Genomic DNA, 23,352 nt, shown 5'->3' on the forward strand with positions numbered 1-23,352 from the left:
AGCAAGAAAACAAGTGTGCAGAGTCTGCCAGGGGTCAATAAACTTGCAGAATGCAAAACTGCCCGCTCTTCAGCTAATACCCCTCTGTCCCCTCTGCCAAACCTCTCCCATCTCACTCAAATGTTTTCATGACCTTCTCCTCAGGTCTCCTTGGCTTTATTTAGTCTCGTTTTTTTTATTGTATCTAAAATGTATACAAGCTTTCAAAATACGCTTCTTGTTGTTGATGGTGTACGGTAGCCAGATAAGTCGCCCTCTTTCAAAGTCGCCCCCAAACTCATTTCCCAACGGGTCTGTGGCCTTAAGCTAGATGCAGAATAGACTAAAATCAAAGTATTTTGTGATGGGGGTCCGTAGCCAAATACATATCATTCTGGGGGTCCTTCACATGACAAAGTTTGAGAAACACTGATGGCAACATAGGTTCTTTTCAGAAAATTGTTATGATTTAGAGACATTTGTAGAATGTGCCTATCAGTGGTTAAAATGTGTTTTTGGCCGTGGACCCCCATCTCAACATATTTTGTTCCACGGATGGACCCCTATTGCAAACTTCTTTGTTCCAGGGACCCCCAAAAGCACAGATTTGATTTTAGTCTAATCTGCATCTGGCTTAAGGCCACAGACCCGTTGGGAAACGAGTCTGGGGCGACTTTGAAAGAGGGCGAGTTTTCTGGTATTCATGGTGTACATTATGGGTATGACTGAGACATGTATAAGCATGAAAATATAGTCATATCAAGATAATAAGAAAGGTTGATGCTGTGTTGGTTTTAGCTACAGGCTGGGCCCTAACACAGGCAACGTTGGAGCTAAGCTTTAACCAGTGACCTTCACCGGGAAAGGAACGATAAACAACAAATACAATTTGTACTGTTACAATAATGTGTGAAAATGGATACGAGGACCATTTTTATACTTGGGTTAACATTCAGGATTTTGCCAGGTGAATTGCATCCCCTACTCTGCACTGTTAGTGTAGAACTATACTGAACTACACAAACAAGGACTGGCCCACTTATGCACTATTTAAAGGACAACTTCACCACTTTTCAACTTATCTTCATATAATTGGTCCTCACTAATGCTCAGGATAAAATGGCAAAAAAAAAATCCTACTCTGCCTGTGTCTCTTAGGAGTGCTGTGGGCAGTTCAGAAACCCATCTACCTTATCGTTATGCAGATTATTTTAGACACGATTTCTTTTTTTTATATATTTAGATTTTTATTATCGCGAGAACATTGGCTTGATTGTAGCATAGTAACTTTTCAGGAATAAAAAGCCTGCTGTTTCTATTCCCCATCGATGATGTCACTGGTAGGCAGGTTTCTGAACTGCCCACATCGCTCCTATGAGACACAGACCTAGTAGAAAAAAGTTGTGCCATTTCATCATGAACATTAGTGAGGACCAATTATATGAAGATAGGTTGAAAAGTGGTGAAGTTGTCCTTTAAGTGAGTGAACATAGCTGATCTACAAGCTCACAGTGTGTCACGATGTGATGCGTGTGAGCTCGTACATTGGCTATTTCACCATTTCTTACGTTTTTCTTACATATTAGTAAAAATTCGAACATTTAAATACTTCTGAAAAAGTTTTTCTTCAGATTTTTGAAAGTCTTTTGAAATTATAATCGGGGGTAAAAAATCTATTTACACAATAATCGTGCCTCCGCATCCCTGCTTCTCTCCGGCCCTTTTGACAGCAACAGGATTATGTCTCTCCTATGTTTCGCTTGTCCAGGAGTGCTGCAGCTTATCTCCCTCATGTAGCATTATCTCCCCCTGAAACTCGAGTCCACTTCCTTTTGTTTTTCCCCTGGGAGTAAAGACCCCTGACTTGTCACTCTTCAGATCAGGTTGCCCTGTCCGCATTGCCCCATGATATTCTGTCCTATCTTTAGCCCAGGCTTAGGTGCTGTTCTTCTAGTGTTTCTCACCCTTTTCATTGTTTGTGTAGTCTCTCATCCCCTTAGCCCCTTTCCATGAGGATACCATGGGCATCGCTACAGCTGTACTCCCAGCTGTGGTACCCTTGGGAAATGACTCTGAATTTAAAATAATATAATAAAGAACAAAGTCACTGAATATGAACAAAGCCACTTCATGTGTACTGTACCTGCTGGACTTTCTTCCTTATTTTCTTAATGACTTCTTAAATCAGTGGTTCTCAAACTTGGGGTCAGGACCCCAAGTGGGGTCCCCAAATTATTTTGTGGGGTCCCCAGATGATTAGCGTAATGTAATTTATTTTTCTCACTCAACGGTAAACAAACCAACATACAGTACAAGTGTATACAAGGTATCTGCACATTTATAAAGTCACAATTTAAGGACGTTCAAGATCGTTTTAATACCAAACTGGCCAAACTGTCAAATAATAAGTAAGCAAGAGGCGAGGTGAGCGTTGCGAGACATCGTGAGCATGTAGATCTGCTATTTTCACAATATCTATCTGTGGAACCGAGTCACATTAAGTCTTATACCTACAATTCCGAGTGGTTGTCGGGGTGGGGGTCTCCAGTTCAAATATGTTTATTTTGGGGGTCACGGCCTAAAAAGGTTTGAGGAAACCCTGCCTTAAATCCTCACTCGCTCCTATGTGTTTTAGTCACATTAGCCCAACCCATCATCATGTCCAGTGCTTCCTCTTCCTATGATGACGGTATGTACCAATGTCCCCCAATGCCTCCTTCTCGTTTCCTTTCCTTCTTCTTCCCATCCCCTCGTTCCTCCTCCCCCCCCCCCCCCTCCTCAACAGCCTCCAGGAGGCCCTCAGCCAGGCTTCCCAGCCTTCTACATCATCCCAGGGGAAAAGTCTGCCCTCCAGAACCCCGTCCCAGGTGACCGTGCTGAGCGCGAGCACTTCCCTGCTGGCCAGGAATGGAAGTGCGCACCTGGAGGGCTCTCAGGACAAGGCCTCCACCGTTGGCGCCACCAGTCTACAGGATGACTTTGGTAGGGGAGCGATGCTGAAGGGAAGATGTCATGACTCCCCCCCCCCCCCCCCCCCTTCCCCCTTATGGCAGTTATATCGTGTTGTTTTGTTATAAAGAAGACCTTTTTGGAAAGAGTTTGACAGTTGAATGGTGGGAGATGGCAAATTCGAGGCACAAGAGAACTGGCAGGATTGAATCCGGGGAAGTTAACAATAGATCTTAAACACAGAAGACACAACACATATTAATAAAGTGCTTTGCAAGAGCTTTCTGGTGTCTGTGGTGTCTGTAGGGAAGTCGTAAGTACATGTGACAAACATCAGTCCCTTTTTTTTTGCATAGGACTTATTTTTGGCTTTGTTCTGCTCTTTTGTGCGTTCTGGGATTGTTGTTGTGGTGATGCCATACAATTGTTTCTTATAAGCTAGGACTGTCAGAAGTGTCTACAGCAGTGTGTAATTATCTGTGGTCAGTGGACAGTTGCACTTGGTTATAGACGTATGTAATTATCCGCGCTCCATTCATCAACGTCTACAATACTGGGTCTGTAGCAACCACTTAACCTCGCTCGATTGTGTGTGTTGCGACTCTGTCACGCCCTCGTGCCATGTTTCTCAGCCCAACTGGGCAGGACCCCAAAATGGCCTTGAGGGAGATTCCGACAGGGTCATGATGAACAAACAATACGTTTAGAAGAGGAATGTTGTGTTATTTTATTTATCAGGTCCTGCAGTACTTCATGGTCAAATCCAGATTTTAATCCCATTGCGAAACCAGCTGTGACCCACTGGTGAAATGTGTTCCCTATGCTGAAGACGGTGTGTTTCTGATTACAGTTTATGTCTTATTAGTGGAACAAGCAGTTACATACTTAAGATGTAAGTGAACATGGGGCTGTGTGTCTGTCTTTGATTCAATTTGGGTCCCTCCATCTTAACCAGTCTTAAGTGGATTTCCACACCTACTCATAATATAGCTGGAGGTGTGTGTGTGTGTGTGTGTGTGTGTGTGTGTGTGTGTGTGTGTGTGTGTGTGTGTGTGTGTGTGTGTGTGTGTGTGTGTGTGTGTGTGTGTGTGTGTGTGTGTGTGTGTGTGTGTGTGTGTGTGTGTGTGTGTGTGTGTGTGTGTGTGTGTGTGTGTGTGTGTGTGTGTGTGCGCCTTTCTGCACTTGCGATTTCAGCAGACTGGCTCTGTTTGTCTTCATTTGCTCATGGCTTGAGGAGACTTGACGTGCACACCGGTTCCTGAAACATATTGCGATTCTTAGAATACTGTAATTCAAAGCAGCATGTAGACCAGTGAACCTGTGGGCCACTTCCAGCCCACGCGCAAATTCCGTTCCAGAGATAATGGCCAAAACATAGTGAAAGCGGCCATTGAAATCGCAGATTTTCGTGTATTTTTGTCCTCTTTTCTTTTTTTACCAGTGGCTCTGCCCAACTAATTGGCATCCTCAAAATGACATTGTAGGCCTAATGCAAATCAAATGAAAGAGAGATGTGCTCAGCTATCTTTTAACGTTATCCCAGATAGACAACAACCCAGACAAATAGCAGACAAATGTACATTAGTTTGTTTTAGTGTTTGTGTGGAATATGCTAATTGCACAGAATTATTAAAAAGAGAGAAAATTTAGCAAATTACTTTGATTACAAATTGTGTCATTGACAGAATATAAAAGGAATTCCAAGCCATAAAATATTGCACATTGCACTTGTCTTACGTTATGTGGAAATAAAGCAAATAAAAGAGAAGTTATCAAGTAATGTCATTTTATCAACTGGCCCGCGGCCCCTTGACATTTTTGTAATGTGGCCCACAAGCTCAGAAGTTTGAGTATCCCTGATGTAGACTACCTCATGTACTCTAGATTGGTAGCACGTAATGCATTTATTGCCACAAACTCCCATGGCCCCTCATTAGACAGGATTTGTGTCTTCGGGACCCTGATTTACACTGAAGAATTCTGTTTTAATTAAACCCTACGAGTATAAAGGTGGACCCTTACAGGTCCATTTGGTTCCATTTGTGCACTCTCATAGTTACAGACCAGACCTGTAAGTGTGTCTGGGGACCCCCTGGAACCCCCTCAATCCTGGACCCCACATTGAGAACCACTGCTCTAGAGTATAATTGGTAATCAAATGATTCTCCTTATCAAAGATCTAGCCTAGTTCCTTCAGTTTGTCCCTCTGTTACATATTGTTTTTGTCTGCATTTTCAGGGAAGCTCACTCCCTCCTTATATGAGGCAGGAGGTTGTGACATGTCCCTGGTCAATTTTGAACCTGCAACGAGACGAGCCTCCAATAACATATGGTAAGCTACCTACCTATGGTAAACAACAATGTTAGCTGTTTCCTCTGAGGTTGCTCCGTTTAAAAACATGGTTCAATACATTGAGTGCAAGAGCTTTTGTTTCACAAATGCTGACCCTTGACATTTTTGATAACCTACAGGGACACAGACTCCCATCTCTCCAGTTCTACCTCAGTTCGCTTCTACCCTCATGACCTGGTGAGTCCCCTTTCACTCAACACGCATGTGTGCATGCTGTGTTTGTTCTGTGTATCTCCACACGCACAGGCTTCCATCCATTTGTCTGTATTTGTGTGCGCATGTACTCTTAAGTTCAAATGTGTTTACACCTGTGTACGGACACTAAAGGTGCATTCACATTGGATGCAGTCAAAATATTTGCATCGCTTGAATGGCAGATGCAGCCGTGTAGCTATTCATCTGACATTTTGTGAATTTGTTTGCGGCAGCATCAGTAACGTGTATTTCACCAGTGTGTTTTTCAAGTATGGTAAAACAACGTCCTGCATAGGATGTTCTCTTATGCAAAAATCACTGGAGTTCAACATTTCTTCAACATGCACAATTCATGTCGCTTCAGAGGGAAGACGTGAAATATTGCTATATGTCACATCTTTGCCATGACTTAATATTAAAATGAGTCACTAAAAAAATTGCATCACTTTCGATGTGAACGCACCCATTTGCTGCCCATGGTCTCCTCACCACATCCGCATGCTTCATCATTCATTACCTGAGGTCTAGCTCTGACCGTGGGTCAGCTCTCCCTCCCTCAGATCCGTCTGAACCGGCTGCTAACCATGGACCCAGAGCTGCTGGAGCAGCAGGACGGGGACCTGAGCCCTGAGCTCCAGGACGCCCCCATGGGCCCAGAGGACCCCGCTGCTGCTGCTGCTGGTAAAGCCAAGCAGTACTACCGCTTCTGGCTGATGCCTTACCTGTGGGTGGGCCTGCACTTTGACCGGCTCACCTTGCTGGCACTGTTTGACAGGTGAGGCTGACGACTTACACACCATCCGTCATCACCCATGTTGTTGCAACTAAAGTGGGAAGTTTAGTTGCCTCACATCTACATGCTCACAAGGCCTCGCATGAAGACCTGCTATTTTCACAATTTCTGCCTCTAATATTTGACAATTTGACCGATGGTTAATTTGTCATTTTAGAGGTATTAAAGAGTCCTTAAATTGTCACTTTAGAAATGTGCATATACCCTCTATACACTTAAACTTTATGTTGGTTTGTTTACTGTTGAGAGATAAAAACAATTTTGCACATTAACACGTTGCAAGCCGCGGCAGAACCCTCTGAACAGAGGTAGCGCCGAAGAAATAAGCCATTTATTTACAAACATGTTTTAAAAAAACAAAGCCCACATGATAACAACACGTAATGGAGTGCTCGATACAGCGTACATATTCATCCTGCAGAGGTCGGCGATCTTACTTTGGCGAGGCGGAGGGGAGATCAATTCCATTCGTTTACGTGCGGCGAAGCAGGGAAAGGAGCGATAGAGAAGCGGCGCCCGAACGTGATTGAAACCGCGATCCACGAACAGAGACAAAGAGTAGCCATCTTGTGTGTCTTTCTTGTTGAGTTTCAACACTGGGGAGAGTTCATGGCCACTCCTGGCCAGCCATCCATCCAGAATGTGAGTCAACGGCGTGGCCTGCTGGATATTACGAGTATCACACCCAGCACCAGAAAATCACTGTGAGAGCATATTAACCATTTCAGATAGCTCCAAAAAGACACAGAGAAGAATTTCCGATGTTTTTTTTAAAAATTATTATCATTTATATCAAAAGTCCGGGAATAGACGTGTGGCTGATGGGACCCAGTAGGAAGTCCGAGGGAGTACGACCAGGCTTAGAAGGTGTTAACTCATTCCCTGCCAGGCCCGATAGTCCCGAGATTATTCCAATGTCTTTCCCCGCCAGGCCCGATAGTCCCGAGAATTAAAAAAAAAAAAAAAAAAAAAAAAATCAAAAATTTTTTTTTGACCCCCAAAAATGGAGTAGGCATGATAGCAATCGCGAAATTGCATGTTTAACCCCCATAGCAACCCCATCTTTCAAGCATGGCAGCCATTTTGGCAGCCATCTTTGTTAAACATAGTGGCTGTTATCTCATGAATGCCTGAACGAATTTCCATTCGGATTTTTTTGTTTGAAAGCTGTGAGCAATGTGGACACACGTGGTGCATTATCTAGGCATGGGTGTGCATGATCCGTGCACACCCAATTACATGGAAGTCTATGGAGACGAATGGCAGGTGGGAGTACGGAGGTATGTTAAAATGGCGGTCAATGTGTTAAGTGAATCATCTGGGGACCACCCCAAAATAATTTGGGGACCCCCACAGGTTGAGAACCACTGAAGTAGACGATGAGGAAGGTAGACTGAATATAAAGAGATTGTAGTAGTGGTAGCAAAAGTGTAAAATTATGCATCCAAAACAAACACCAATAATGTCTCCCGTGTTTATTTCCCGCCGCTGTGCTTCAGGAACCGGGAGCTTCTAGAGAATGTGCTAGCAGTGGCGCTGGCTGTCTTAGTTTCATTCCTGGGCTCTGTGCTGCTGGTCCATGGATTCTTCACTGACATCTGGGTGTTTCAGTTCTGTCTCGTCATAGCAAGCTGCCAATACTCCCTGCTTAAGGTGAGTACCTCTTGCAGTAGTTAGCAGTACATCAGGGTTCCCCAATAGGCGGCCCGCGGGGGGCTACTGTCCGGCCCCCACCAACCCCAGTAATAATGGTGGTATAAGAGCAGCAACAACACTAGTATATCGTCGTTGTCGGGTGGAAACCTTGTATCTCCAAATTTGTATGTTCCTTCGCAAAGCAAAGCCCTGCTTCATCATACAAGGCCGTCACACAAGAGTAGTGAAAACAGCAGATCTACAAGCACACAACGCCTCGCGATGCGAGGTGTTGTGTGCTTGTAGATCGGCTGTTTTCACTAGTTTAAATCATTTTTAAAATGATAAATGCAAAAAAAAACGGTTTTGGACGGAAGATTTTCACCCGACAACGACGATATCTGAACTGTCGCTGGAGTAGCGGGAACGCCACCGTCGCCCCCTGCAATGTTGTGGCCCTCAGCTTGGTACCCTAGACATAATTCGGCCCTTGGAGAAAACTAATTGGTGAACCCTGCAGTACATGCTTGTTGGATTTGAAGTGTACGCACTGGTCTTTCTCTCACTCTTCTCTCTCTGTCTTTCTCACACTTTCACACTGTCTTGTACTACAGATGAGCATACTGTATATCTTGTGAGCCTAGTGACTAATGCACTCAGGATTGAAGATATTACTCGAAGATAATGCTGATGAGCTCTAAGTCAGTAGTAAAAGTAAAAATCTCAAGGATATCCTTGCAAAATCACCTTAATAGTATGTAGACACTCTTATCGCTCTGTAGATTTTTTTATTTTATTTAATAAAACCAAATAAAAGATATAGAATTGGCTTCTGTATTGGGAAATGAGTCCACACAAAGTACCGATATAGTAATTTAAAGATAATTTAAATGGAAGCTGTCAAGCTGAGCACTGAATATGAAACTTAAATGGCACTTTACATTACAATTACCTTAATTTCAATGCATTAGATTCTTGAACCCATGGAAATAACTCATTAACCTCATGGTTAATGAGGCATGGTCATCCTTGTAAGCAAATGATGTACAAGGGCTTAAGTGGGTTAAATATTTCCTATCAGTTAATGCACAGTAATCAGGTCAACATAAAGTTACAGTACGTGTAACCATGGAATTTGCATTGAAGTGCTGGGCAACGTGTTAATTAAATTGTACTTTATATTTGACAGAGTGTTCAACCAGACTCCTCATCCCCTCGGCATGTGAGTACTGTTCCTTTGTAAAAGCCCTCCATCTTGCAGTCTCTGTGACTTATAGGGTTGTTATTATTATTGCTGTCATGTCTTCCCCTCAAGGGTTTAATACAGTGTCTCCATTTTTAATCAGTGTTTTAGGCATTCAGCTGACTTCTTATCCAGAGAAGGATCAGTGACTGCATCCGTAAAATTAGCTCCATTTCTTTTCTAGATCAACAACATACTTCTGAAAGACTGCTTATTTATGTGTCATTTGCCGTAGATGTTTGGTTTTCTGCACCTCTCCACCTGTTACTGTTTAGTTGTTTTTGTCTTCAAAATGGTGTTGTTTTTGTCCTTGGAATCTTTTCCTTTCCCCCTTGCGTCAGCGCAGCCACCCTCTCCTCCATCTGCTCCCACTCTTCCTCTCCTCTTCTCCTCCTCTGATTTACCTTTCTCCTCCTCTTGTCTCATCTCCTCTCCTCTCCTCGTTTCCCAGCTTGTCCTGAAACTGTGTTTTTTATTAATGCAGACGACTCTGCTGCAGGCATATGCTTTAAATAACTGGCTAGAGTTTAGACCATGGTGCTGACTATCTCCGTCTCTCTCTGCTGTCTCTGTCTCTCTCATCATCCCTATCAACCCTACCACGTCTTTCTCTAACAACCTCCCTGAGCCCGTCTTGTCTGTCTGTCTTTCACTCTCTTTCACTTGATTTCTTTGTGAATCTTGCTCACTCTCTGTTCCTCTGTCTGCCGTTCTCTCTCCCTTCACCTCACCTTGCCTCACGTCAAGGTGCTTTTCTCTCCTTTTTGTAATACCTTTGACACTTGCGGGGAAAACATGACACAAATGATGTGAGTGTTGGTGCGTAAACTGTCAGTGCTCCCTCGGGTGAATGCACTAGAGCAGTGCAGCCTCTTGGGCGGAAAGCTGAACAGTGAAAGCACACATTTTCACTACCTCAACTAACCTTACGTGGTGCTATTTCTGTCCACTGGTGTGATGCAGCTACTCTATGTACTGAAATGATCCAGTCATTCTGCACGATGAATGGGAATTTGATTTTATTATACAACACCTAGCATTTTCTGTATGTATTTTCCTTTTATTGGTTCGGGGACAATCACATAGTTATTGTGCGCACAATCTACGCCAATTCCAATTTGATTGGGCGGGACAATCACATGGTTATTGTGCGCTTTGGTGAGCTTTGGTGTAGAGGGGGAAAAAGAGACGACTAATTACAGAGTGAAATACATTGATGATTTTGCTGTCAAAAGATGAAACTATATGGAATCTATGGGCAGGTCGTGGGGGTCCCTGCTTAATCTCTCTCTCAACTAAGGGGTCCTTGGCCTGAAAACGTTGAAGACCCCTGTGTGTGTTACATCATACTGGGGTTGGGATGCCCACCTTGCCAGTGTGAATGAGAGCAAAAATATGTGAATGTGGTCAGCTCACTGAGCTCAGCTATACACCGGAACATGATACCCCTGTCTCTTTTAACCTCCACTATGCTCCCCTTCCAGGGCCATAATCGCATCATAGCATACAGCCGGCCTGTCTACTTCTGCTTGTGCTGTGGCCTCATTTGGATCCTCCACTACGGCAGCCAGAGAACCTCCTCGGCTCGCTTCACCCTGTATGGCGTAGCGCTCACCAGCTCCCTGGTGCTCGCCTCTGCCAGGGACTTAGTCATAGGTAAGGTACCCTGTCCCAGATAGAGACAAAAGCTGTGGGGAAGTTTGAAAAATATGGAGTGGCTGGAAGGTTTGTTTCCCTCAAAGGTTGGGCTAAAATTAAACTGTTTCTATGCAGCTTTTCTGCAATAAAGCTGCATTTGGGCAGTGGACAAATTACTTCCACTGCAAGATCCAGGTGTGTGAAAATATGGGACATTATTTTATGTTTTCCTGGACATTCACCACCCCACATGCTATGAACTGCATCCCCGACATAGGACTCTGTCAGATATTGGTGTAGTTTATCTTTAGTGTATGTTCCATGTTTGTTATTACTAAATATCATTGGAGTTCCTTATCAGCCCATAGCCAAAGCTTATGGCCATATCTGGGTCATGTCTGCAACGCTGGGTAATACCTGAAAAAGTTAGATAAGTATAATACAAGAGAAGAATAGAAGGATCATGGGAAATGTATAGACATCTAGTTAACATTGTTAAAGAATGAGTCACATAGAATGAATGCAGCATTAATGTTATTCTATGAACAGTAAGGTGACCTGCTTGCTTCCCTCCTGCTGTTGTCTCCCTGCAGTCTTCACGCTGTGCTTTCCAGTCGTGTTCTTTGTGGGACTGCTCCCACAGGTCAACACATTCGTCATGTACCTCTTTGAGCAGCTGGACATCCATGTGTTTGGTGGGAACGGTGAGCGACTCTCATTAAACGCCAACCTCACTGCAGGTGTTGTGTTTGCCCTCTGTGGGATCATCACACATGACCCCAGGTTTCAGTGGTTCAAGCTTGCCAGGGGTTCGTCCCAGTGTGCTCAGGACAAACACAGGAGAGGACATTGGTTATATAGATTTAAATAAACACATCATGACAAAATAACGTGCAAGTGATCAGATTGCTACCTGGTTATAGTCTGACTAGGTTGGTAACTTAACCACGTGAACTATAGCACTCCTCCTCTGTGGCAAACATTTGCTTAAAATAGCCAATCTACACGCTCACAATGCATTGCGACTCGTAGTGAGCTTATAGATAGGCTATTTTTGGCAAAGAGATTTAGTGTAGAGAGAGAGAATGGTTGGGCCTTGTATACTGCAGACCACTGAGGGACTCTGTTCAATTACGTAAATAGAGTATATATATATATATATATATATATATGCAATCAAACAACATGAAAGTGTGCAAAGACTTTCACTTAACAGTCTAGTGAATTTCAATTCTCATTTTAGACTTTTGAATATTTGCAACACCTCCATCACACCCTACACTTCATTTGCTCATGATGATTAAACGCCTTGAGACAGTGATTCATCATAAGAGGTTAAAATACGGGCTTGCATTCAACCTGTCTAGTTGTCATAGCCTATAGGTTATAGCTTTGATGGCACTTACGTCAGGACATGATCCGCCCTCACACCCCTTCCTGCACACTTATTAAATCATCTACAATCACCTCCCTTCGCTACGACACTCTGTCCAACACCTCAAGCATCAAGACTATATTTTTCATTTCACTGGCTGCAAAGCTGTGTATTGACAACCCTCCAGCCAAGAGTCATGACTGCAAACTCACCTCTTCAGACTCCACCTCCCCCTAGCAGTTCGCTTTCCTTGTATCCCTTATTGTCGCCTATCTTTGATGCTATTTATAGCATGCAGTGAGATATTAAGTGTTACTTGTTATTTAGATAGACACACATACTTGTTTAAATGCTTTGAATGTTATTTAGGTTGCATGTTGTTTAGACAGTTGCTAGGTTTGACGTTTACCTGGTATCCTCGTTACTTTGAAGCACAAAATAGTTTTTCTTTCTTCTTTATTTACTTGACCATTTACCCTGCTTCCTGTTGACTAAGGGTTCTTGCCATTTACTCAGATCCTGCACTTGTTTGTCGCTCTGGATAAGAGCATCTGGTAAATGTTTAAATTGAGAAAGAAGTAGTCGCCAGCACTCAAGGAATTTCGACCCTTCGGTCTTCTTCAGCGTTGATACAACGCTGAAGAAGACCGAAAGGTTGAAACGCATCCGTTTGAGGTAAATAAAATCATGTAAAAAGGAGATTCCTTGAGTGCTGGCGACTACTTCTTTCTTATATGCTATTTTGAGCCGTGCACCTAAAAGCCTTCATCTAACTTGGAGTGTTGCGGGCTGTCTGCTTTATTGCAGATACCTTTCTCTAAATGTTTAAATTGGAAATTGATGAGCCCAGGTGTCAGTGACACTGTGTGTTCTGTCCTTCACAGCTTCCAGCAGCCTTCTGTCGGCCCTGTACAGCGTGGTCCGCAGTGCTGTGACCGTGGCCCTGTTGTACGGTCTGTGCTATGGGGCCCTGAAGGTGAGGGCCACACTCCCAATGCAGTGACATCCTGTTTTTGTTCTTTTCCCCACCACAAAATTAAATCGCAACACACAATGAGGCTGTGAGGCTTAGCACTTTACTTCACGTGGAACATGGGTGAACAATGCGTTTGGCTCACAGTTTCATAAGGTTCACTCAGACTTGGCGAAGAAGAGACACTCGGTTTTTCACAGAGAAGCCTCGTTTTTATCTCTTAACTGTAGATTTTCCCTACAATCACAGTCCATTTCTTTTCTTTTTTCAAGATATATTTTTTTGCCTTTTTCTGCCTTTTATTGATAGTTCATAGACAGGAAAAGGGGAGAAAGAGTGACACGCAACAAAGGTCTTCTGGATCGGCATTCGAGCCCACAACACGCTGTCAGGCTGCATTGGAGCCTAGGTGCCCGGACCGCAAGGCCAGCAGTCCGGGGCAAATCACAGTCTATTTATGAATTAATTAGAAACAGAGAAAAATTCTTCCTTGCTCAGTTTTCATGACCAGTTTAGTAGAGATGTGATCGATTTTGTCTCCAGAGAATTAATGAATTAATATACTGTAGATGTGAGTGAATACCAAGCAAAGTTTACAACGTGGAGTTAAAATGCCACTGGTCAGATATCAGAGCTACCATCATGCCAGTCTATCCAGTCTTCCCTTGGAAATGTTCCTTGGAGTCAATAGTCATTTAAAATATACAGTACTAATACCACATGCTGTAGCTGGGCTGGGCTGCACTGTGGATGCATGGATGTGTACAGAGGAGAAATCTGAAATGTATATTGGATAGCCAAAAGATGACTAGTCATGGATGTTTGAATTTCATTTGGAAATACATATTTTCTCCAGGGACAGTGTTTGGCTGTATCTTTTAAATCAATCCTTAAGTGCAATGATAATGTAACCGCACATTGATATTTAGTGTGTTGGATTACTTATTATTTCAAGCAAGTCTGTTGTAATGTCAATTTATACTGTAAGTTGTGTGCAATGGGCTGGACTTGCCAGAACAGATCACCAGTTTGATCCTGGAACCTCTGGAACCTCTTTAGTCTCTCATGTCATTTGAATTTGATAGATTATAAAATAAATACAGTATCGATTTTTTGATTAAAAACCTTTTTGTTTGTGTGTGTGTCACAGGAGACATGGGAGCCCCATCACATCCCTGTGCTGTTCTCTGTCTTCTGTGGTCTCCTGGTGGCAGTGTCCTACCATCTGAGCCGCCAGAGCAGTGATCCCTCTGTACTCATGTAAGTTTACACAGGACTTCACAGTAACACCCCAGTGTTATTTAAAGACATAGTGCCATGATCTTTTATAATCATCAGGTATTTATGATTATACTTGGAGGAAGATTTTTTTGGAGTTAAATTAATACTAAGGATTTTACTGTGTACTGTGCTGTGTTTTTAAACATTCATTGAGCTGTCAGCCACAGTAAAGTAAATAGACAAGTTTGAATATTTGACTCTATACTTATGGAAAGCCATCAGAAATATTGTTTTACCCTGGTCTCCTGTATAGTAATTCATATCAAAGAATGGTTTGTGATTTCTTGACTCGGTATGCACTAACATTGTCTCAAATAGTGAACATCCTCATATGCCTACCCTAAGCTTTTCAACCTGTTTGACAACTGAATGCCGGCCCCCACCATCAGATAAATTGCCACAATGGGCTCCAAATCCACATTTTGAAATAGCTAATATAGTATTGTCTCAATCCATAGCTCGCTGATACAGTCCAAGATCTTGCCTAACTTGAAAGACAAGAACCCTGAAGACCCTCTCTCAGAGGTCCAGGACCCTCTGCCGGAGAAGCTGAGGGCCTCGGTGGTGAGTTGAGGATTGTTGCATAATGGATTGAATTCACGATTGGGTTGCTTTAACCCATTCAGAACGGGTACACATATTGTGTATCATTATCTTATGCTTTAACTAATGAAAAATAGCAGATATACAAGCTGCTTGTATATCTGCTATTTTTCACTGGTTAAAGCATTCAATAATTCTAGGCCTAAATGGGTTAGAATGGTCCTAAATTAAGAATGACAAGAAAGATGGTAACAGGTGACTTGCCTGGGTCCAGTCCATTTACCCTGTGGAGGATACATTTCTCTTATTGCATGATGACCTCTCAATGACATCTCAGACCACATGATTTACCCGATTTGAATTTTACAGTACTACTTTCGTACAGATATATTACAGGTATTTTCTGGATATGTCAGGGTTTGCTTGTAAACAACATTTGCATTTGATTTACAATTGGAGGGTGCAGTTTACCGGCTTTTTCTTTAGCTGACCCCTGATTCCTGATGTTTCTTCTTGTCGCTATAGAATGAGCGTCTTCAGTCGGACATGATTGTCTGTGTGGTCATCGCTGTTCTGTACTTTGCCATCCATGTCAGCACAGTGTTCATTGCACTACAGGTACGGTGAAGTTAATTTCATAATAGACTAAATGGGCACTCTGTCCCAAATAAATAAGTTTGAGTTAATCTTCAAATCTTAGTCATATTTCCTGGACATGTTCAGTAAAATCTTTTTTGCGGTACACAAAAGAGGGAGATAAGTGAGGAGTTGTTACATACTGTATATGGTAAACCAGGGTTCCCCAATTAGTTTTCCCCAAGGGTGATCGGCTGTTAGTGAAAACAGCCGATCTACAAGCACACAACGCCTCGCACCGCGAGGCGTTGTGTGCTTGTAGATCTGCTGTTTTCACTACTTTTGTGCGATGGCCTTGTATGATTAGCAAAAGAACGTACAAATTTGGAGATACAAGCTTTCCACCTGACAAAGACGATATAATAGTGTTGTTGCTGGTCTTATACCACCATTATTACTGGGGTTGGTGTGGGCCAGACAGTATCCCCCCGCGGGCCGCAAATGGCCCGCGGGCCGCCTATTGGGGAACCCTGCGGTAAACTATGTACCTTCACAGACTTATGCACTCCTGCAAAGGTCAGACTAATTGGGCTATGTGGGTTGGAAAGGATTATACACACTTACTGTTTTATTATTAATCTTTTATCTTTCAAACTCATCATTGCTACGTATTTTTGTGTAAGAAAGAATATCTATAGATATTGTTAAAGGAGCTATAGTCAACTTTTTCATTGTAGGTGTACATCTTAGTCTACAGACTAGGATGTAAACAAAGTACGGGCCCTGTAAATGTAAACAAAGGGCCAAAATGATTATTTTATCATTATTTTACGCTTTTTGTGGTCATTTTTTAATTGAAACACATATATGAAGCTTATTTTTTTATAAAATATTTTCGAAACATTATTTTTATTTTAGCATCCGTTTTTCAAGAAAAAGTTGACTATAGCTCCTTTAAATAACTAAGTGAGGAGTTGAGATATGTGCTATAAAAAAATACATTGTTGTACAAAAAGTCATACAATATATTGCACATGTCGTGATACATTTCTCTTTTTGGCCATGTCTTATGCCTCATTCACACTACAGATATATAGTTGAACGTTTTGCTTGGTAATTCAATGTAATCTCAATGGAAACCAGCTTTAAAGGCTGGGCGTGTCGGCTGTCCTTGGAATCCAGCCTTTAAAGCTGGTTTCCATTGAGATTACATTGAATTACCAAGCAAAACGTTCAACTATATATCTGTAGTGTGAATGAGGCATTAGAGAAAACCATCCAAATATACAGTGATGTTGAATTGAAAATGAAATTCTCACATTCAGGTGCAACAACAATGCTAATATAACCACAAAGTGCTGTATGTCATAATATCCGTAATATGAATGTACTAATATTAGCATGCCTTCTCCTCAGCCTTTCCTGAGTTACATTCTGTACGCGCTGTTGGGCACGGTGGGGTTGCTCACCCACTACCTGCTGCCCCAGGTACGCAAGCAGCTCCCCTGGTACTGTTTCTCCCACCCCCTGCTCAAAACCAAGGAGTACTATCAGTTTGAAGTCCGGGGTAGGTATCCCAACTACAGGCACGTGCACACATAGACATCAAAGGCCCTTTTATCCATCAGTAAAAAGTGCCCTCTCCAGACCATGAATGAAGTTTTTACTATGGTGAAAGAAAAAGTCTTAGAAGGATTCAAAAGACACTTATAGAATCGGGTCAACATTCTAATTTTCACGATTTTTCGTAGCAGATCTTAGCAGATCTTAGCAGATCTACAAGCTCGCAGCGCGGCACTCGGTGCCGCGCTGTGAGCTTGTATATCTGCTATTTTTCAATAGTTAAAGCACAAAATGAAACACAAAATGTGAAAGAAATACAAATGCCCTCTTTCCATACCATACCTGAAGGCAGCATTCAAGACAATTGCCTCTTCCAAACTCTCTTAAACTTGAATGCTGCATCTTATGTTGAAAGAATTGCCCCCTCTGTGTAGAAATCCATGCCGTATGCCACATCTCCAGTATTGACTTGATTGTGCTTAGTTCAATGTGGTATCAAGCACCGAAAATGGCAGACCTCCAAGCTCACAACGCGTTGTGCTCCGACGCGTAGTGAGCTTGGAGGTCGGCTATTTCCGATGTTTTCACCAAAAGGCGAGTTTTCGAAATTTCAGCCCCTGCCTCTCTAACATTCTCTGCACGTCCCTGCCCAACTACACTGCATGAGCTGGAGCTACTGTCAGCACTCTGCACGTACTTTCTATAATAACGCTGCAGAGTTTGAGAATTATTCATCAGTGTGTGTCAGTACATTATAAACATGTGGGTTGAGTCAGCATTCTGCATGTATAAGAATCCTGGTGATTTAGCATCGCTTTAACGTTTAAGAATTATTCATCAGCGAATAATTCATCAACATTTTAAACATGTGGGTTGAGTCAGCACTCTGCATGTATAAGAATTCTAGTGAGCAGCAAAGAGTTCTGAATGACCCACTATAAGCAGGATAAGAGAAAAAGAGTTCAGCCACCGTTCATGTGATCATCCTTACTTTACTGGCTACTTTTAATGGAACATTCACAGCATCATTAACATCATCATACTTCTGGTATTTGCAAAGAAGTGCAGAAAATGTTAGCCGCCTTGTTTGGCAGTTCGCACTGTTCTGTATTGCTTGCATATGGGCTTGTTGGTTCCTTGTTAATTCACCTTAAATGCATGCTCTTTTCTGGCCGTTATGAACAAAGGTCAAGCAAGGTCATGTTTTTTATAATGCTCCTAAAATAACCCCATTATTCTCCATGGAATAATTTAATATTAATACATTTTCTGAAAAACTGAAAACCAAACATGGAGGTACAAGGTTTCTGCCCCACAGCAACGATGTACAACATCCCAGTGAAATATATCATCTGTCAGTCATCTGTCTAGTTATGTTTCTGTAATTAATGTTGTGTCTTGTTCCAGATGCGGCCCATGTGATGTGGTTTGAGAAGCTCCATGTGTGGCTGCTGTTTGTGGAGAAGAACGTTCTGTATCCGCTCGTCATCCTTAATGAGATGAGTGGCAGTGCCAGAGAGCTCGCCAGCCCAAAGAAACTTGACACAGAGTGAGGATTTGTACTGCTTTCTCTCATCGTTCTATTCTATCCTTGTGTCACTAAGGCCTAGAATTATTGAATGCTTTAACCAGTGAAAAATAGCAGATATACAAGCTCACAAGCTGCAAGCTTGTAGATCTGCTATCTTTGAAAAATCGTGAAAAAAACACACAAAATCGGGTCAAAATTCTAATTTTCACGATTTTTCAAAAATAGCAGATCTACAAGCTCGCAGCGCGGCACTCGGTGCCGCGCTGTGAGCTTGTATATATGCTATTTTTCAATAGTTAAGGCATAAAATAATGATACACAATAATGTGTACCCGTTCTAAATGGGTTAAAGCGTTTTATCTGGTGCATATTATATATTATTATACAGTCAGATATAGTACATACTTATACATTGTCAGAAATACATATGGATTAATATAATATGCAGCCATATATACATACAGATGTATATAATATACTGTCATTGCGACCGTAGGTCTATGAAAACCTGCAGCTCGTGTGCGTCAGTCACGCCTCATGTCGCGCTCCATATGGCAAAGACAGAATTAATTTGAAAGTCTGAAGACTCACGTCATGGTAACCACACTTGCAAATTAATTCTGTCCCTTTTATGCTCATATATGGAGATCCCTGATGTCATCAATATTAAGCCCCTATCTGGGAATGCCCATATATGGACATATTGTGTCAGTCTCTGAAGGGCGAGGTCGCTTCTCGCCCTTAGGGCGTCTCACTAGTACTAATATATTGATATAGTATAGTCAGATATACAGATGGGTGATACACACAAACGTCAAACGGTATAACTTGGAGGAGAAAGCCTAACAAATGCATGTGCTCATTTGTGCAGGGTGGGGGCTCTGATGATCACAGTAGCAGGACTGAAGCTCCTTCGGTCGTCCTACAGCAGCCCCACCTACCAGTACGTCACTGTACTGTTCACCATCCTCTTCTTCACCTTCGACTACCGCCACCTCTCTGAGACCCTGCTGCTCGACCTCTTCCTCATGTCCATAGTCTTCAGCAAGGTCAGACACGCCACTGCCTATTGGTTTCATCTTCTTTTCTTCTTAACGTCGCTGTCGGACAGAAACCTTGTATCTCCTTATTTCAACTTTGTATGTTTTTTTTCGTAAGTTAATGCCCTGCTTCGTCGTACGAGAGTGACGCGTAATAGTAGCGTCTGTGGCTTTTATAAATATTTAACCAATGAAAAGTATTAACAAGAGCTTGTTTGGTCCATTGGAATGCTTTTTACATTTCCTGAAAGGTTACGCCTTTGTATATAAGAGGTTTCCGCCAGACAGCGACAATTTTGTTTTGTAGGCTATTTGATAGCCTACGTGTCAATGTCTTACACCGAAAATAGCCGATATACAAGCTCACAATGCATCACGCTGCGAAGCATTGTGAGCTTGTAGATCTGCTATATTCTGTGCATGACGTCATGTGCAGCAAAGTATTTCAAGCCCTCACAGTTCAAATACAGAGAGTGAAGCTGTTGTGCTGCACAGACAGTTTATACTGTTGCTATGGCTAATTTTCAACTCTTGTCCCTAGTGGGCCTCAACAGTGCACAGTGTAATTAAAATATACAGCTTGCATGATCATAAAAATACAGTACACTACAATAAAATACACATGATCACAACAATAAAATAAAAAAGTAGTGTATATAGTGTGTTGAAGCTTTTCTAAACACTCATTACTGTGTGTCAGAGTTGAACAACATCAAAGACATCCATGAACAACATCCATGGAGAAAAACGCATACAGTAGGGACAGTGATAGGAATAATAAACAACCACTCATTTTAGGTACTAGTGATGTAAATAGTGTTGTCTGTTTGTAACGTGGAGTTATTTAGACACAGCCATATATTTAGTTTACTGCTTTTCTGATGTGTGGTGTCCTGTGGTCGTCTACAGCTGTGGGAGCTGTTCTACAAGCTGCGTTTCGTCTACACCTACATCGCTCCCTGGCAGATCACTTGGGGTTCAGCTTTCCATGCCTTCGCTCAACCCTTTGCTGTGCCTCGTATCCTTTCATCATTTCACGATGATAGATGGCCACGGCATGGTCTTCAGACTGACATTGAGCACTGGTGAAATATGATTTGATATGGAAATAAGCTAGGAAGTAGGAACACACGCCACTCAACCTTGTTACACACCCATTGACGCAGTCAGTGAAGCAAACTACTCTCTGTTTTATCTTTGTTTACCGGTCACAATCTTTCCCCTGCCACTTTTCACATATTTGACATAAATGGCACAGGATAAAAGGTGCAGTGTATGTGTTTTTGAAAGTAATCCTTGACACCAAGCCCTATCAGACTCTGCCATGCTGTTTGTCCAGGCCATAGTGTCAGCAATCTTCTCCACTCCTCTCAACCCCTTCCTCGGCAGTGCCATTTTCATCACTTCCTACGTTCGCCCTGTCAAGTTCTGGGAGAGAGACTACAAGTAAGGCCTATTGAATCCTATCCTATTATTACCGTCCTTATTTTAATTCCCTATCATTCTTTTAATTCTCATATAGCTTCTGTTTAATCCCCTTCTAATTACTATGCCTCTAAAATAATGTGACTTCAGTGAGTGCCTAGTTGTAATTAGAACTTTCATTTAAAATAAAATTTGTTTTTGCTTGTAGCACCAAGAGAGTTGACCACTCTAATACACGGCTGGCATCTCAGCTGGACAGAAACCCAGGTACGTCATAATGGCTACATATTTTTGTCCTTGCTTTTGTATAATTGGTTTAATGCATTCCATTCAGTTATTGTGTGAGCTGTTAGAATATTACATTTCGTCACTTGGAAATCTTGTATGTCCCAAACTGTTAATTTTCAGTAAATGGATAAATTAACCTTTGTTCCAATGGATGCAATGTTAATAGTTAGGATTTAGATATAATCTTGTGTTAATAATTTTCATTGGTTAAATATTTATAAAACCCTCAAGACAGATTCACTTTAATCTCAATTCTCAAATGGCTAAAATAGCAGATCTACGAGCTTTTGCAGACATGTTTGCTACTTTAGTGCGACACTCTTATGAAGAAGAAGTAGGGCATTCATTTACGAAAAAAAAACTGAATATGGAGATACAGGGTTTCTGCCCGACAGCGACGATATAGTGCTCTGTATTATGTTCTTTTGTAAAAGAAAAGAAAAACCCTTCTGTCCCTACCTAGGCTCAGATGACAACAACCTGAACTCTATCTTCTACGAGCACCTGACGCGCTCCCTGCAGCACAGCCTGTGTGGGGACCTGCTGATGGGGCGCTGGGGCAACTTTGGCACCGGAGACTGCTTCATCCTGGCCTCGGACTACCTGAACGCCCTGGTGCACCTGGTGGAGATTGGCAACGGCCTGGTCACCTTCCAGCTCCGCGGCCTGGAGTTCAGAGGTAAGGAGGAGCAGCAGGGAGAATGTCATACAGGTGGATTCTCCCTGGGGCTTAACTCATTCTGTGCCAATGACTGCTTATGACGGTTTTTTTCCAATAGCCCTGTGTGCCAATGACTGCTTATGACGGTTTTTTTTCAATAGCCCTGTGTGCCAATGACGGCTTATGACGGTTTTTGTGTTTTTTACATATAAAAAAAAAAAAAAAAAAAAAAAACATTTTTTTTTTTTTCTAAAGATGTCAAAATGACCTGAGATCAGAGAGATGCTTTTCTCTGTTTGTGTGTTCGCTCCCTCGTTTAGCTGATTGAGAAAATGTGTGTTCATGTGTGTCCATTCTAGTGGATGGACACTTTTTTTCATTCAAACAGCTAGAATAGAAATATATAGGATTGTATCAACATACAGTACTACATATGGGTCAATGAGAGTGCATATTACAAATCTATTTGAATCTGACCTGTTTATTACACCAGGTGGTTGGGGTTTGCCGCATACTGCAGAACAATGCAAACAAGCTGTATCAAAAAAGTAGTACTGGTTAATTACACTCAGTCTGATACTCAAAGCAGGGTAAAACAAAATGGCAAAATACTATTGTTGGTCCGATGTATGGAGAACGTGGGCACCATTCAAAGTAATAGGGAGGCCGCGTCCGTTGAGTTCAATGGAGAAGTGGTGCCCTGGCCTGTTATATTCGGTTCCTCATATAGTATTGGGAATTACTCTAAAGACTTGCTGCTATGACTCAGCAGTACTGACTGCTGCTGATTATGCCACGTTTGCTTACAAGCAATACTGTATGTACTGTAGATGTGCTTTATGATGTTGCTTGGGGTGCCTGGTGGCTCAACCAGTTTTACAGCATGCTCCTTAAGATAGATAGACCTTTATTGATCGTGTGGGGGAAATTCAGTCACTCACTCCTTTGCAAGTTGAAAGGACTCAAGTTCAAATCCGACTCCTGGCATCTTGTTTTGCATGCCACCCTTCTCTCTCTGCCCATAAGTGAAAATGCTTGTCGCCATGAATTGGGTTATGTTGGCTAGTTCTAAATTCTGTCAGCAACCCAAAAATCTGTCACATAGAAATAAAAAGATGAATAAATAACTGCTGTCCACCATCTCATATTCCTGCCCTTAAGCCTTTAAGACCTGGAACGCATCTGTGTCACGTTAGATCTTAACCACTTTAACCATTATTTTATGCTTTAACTATTAGCAGTAAGCAGATATACAAGCTCACAGCGCAGCACCGAGTGCCGCGCTGCGAGCTTGTAGATCTACTATTTTTG

At 42.2% G+C, this 23,352-nt stretch overlaps 1 protein-coding gene across 7 annotated transcripts in view; it reads left to right on the forward strand.

The window, feature by feature from the left end:
* Window positions 1-23,352, forward strand: part of pcnx1 (pecanex 1) — a 59,644-nt gene that overhangs the window by 23,040 nt on the left and 13,252 nt on the right. For 3 of the 7 annotated variants that reach the window (XR_013963151.1, XM_080751232.1, XM_080751233.1), the window contains exons 8-26: window positions 2,765-2,961; window positions 5,167-5,260; window positions 5,401-5,458; window positions 6,022-6,251; window positions 7,769-7,922; window positions 9,094-9,126; window positions 10,632-10,803; window positions 11,379-11,489; window positions 13,045-13,136; window positions 14,284-14,393; window positions 14,873-14,978; window positions 15,483-15,575; window positions 16,950-17,100; window positions 18,504-18,645; window positions 19,499-19,676; window positions 20,577-20,685; window positions 20,984-21,113; window positions 21,301-21,359; window positions 21,844-22,059. Coding sequence is in view for 6 of the 7 variants with exons in the window: in XM_080751232.1 (XP_080607358.1) it covers window positions 2,765-2,961; window positions 5,167-5,260; window positions 5,401-5,458; window positions 6,022-6,251; window positions 7,769-7,922; window positions 9,094-9,126; window positions 10,632-10,803; window positions 11,379-11,489; window positions 13,045-13,136; window positions 14,284-14,393; window positions 14,873-14,978; window positions 15,483-15,575; window positions 16,950-17,100; window positions 18,504-18,645; window positions 19,499-19,676; window positions 20,577-20,685; window positions 20,984-21,113; window positions 21,301-21,359; window positions 21,844-22,059 (2,435 nt within the window). In the remaining variant the exon portion in view is untranslated. The remainder of the gene's footprint in view (window positions 1-2,764; window positions 2,962-5,166; window positions 5,261-5,400; window positions 5,459-6,021; window positions 6,252-7,768; window positions 7,923-9,093; window positions 9,127-10,631; window positions 10,804-11,378; window positions 11,490-13,044; window positions 13,137-14,283; window positions 14,394-14,872; window positions 14,979-15,482; window positions 15,576-16,949; window positions 17,101-18,503; window positions 18,646-19,498; window positions 19,677-20,576; window positions 20,686-20,983; window positions 21,114-21,300; window positions 21,360-21,843; window positions 22,060-23,352) is intronic. The other 4 variants (XM_080751234.1, XM_080751235.1, XM_080751236.1 and 1 more) reach the window with 3 other exon arrangements.

The sequence above is a fragment of the Nannobrachium achirus genome, assembly GCF_963921795.1.
Source record: "Nannobrachium achirus genome assembly, chromosome: 20".
In the NCBI taxonomy this organism is placed as follows: Eukaryota; Metazoa; Chordata; class Actinopteri; order Myctophiformes; family Myctophidae; genus Nannobrachium; species Nannobrachium achirus.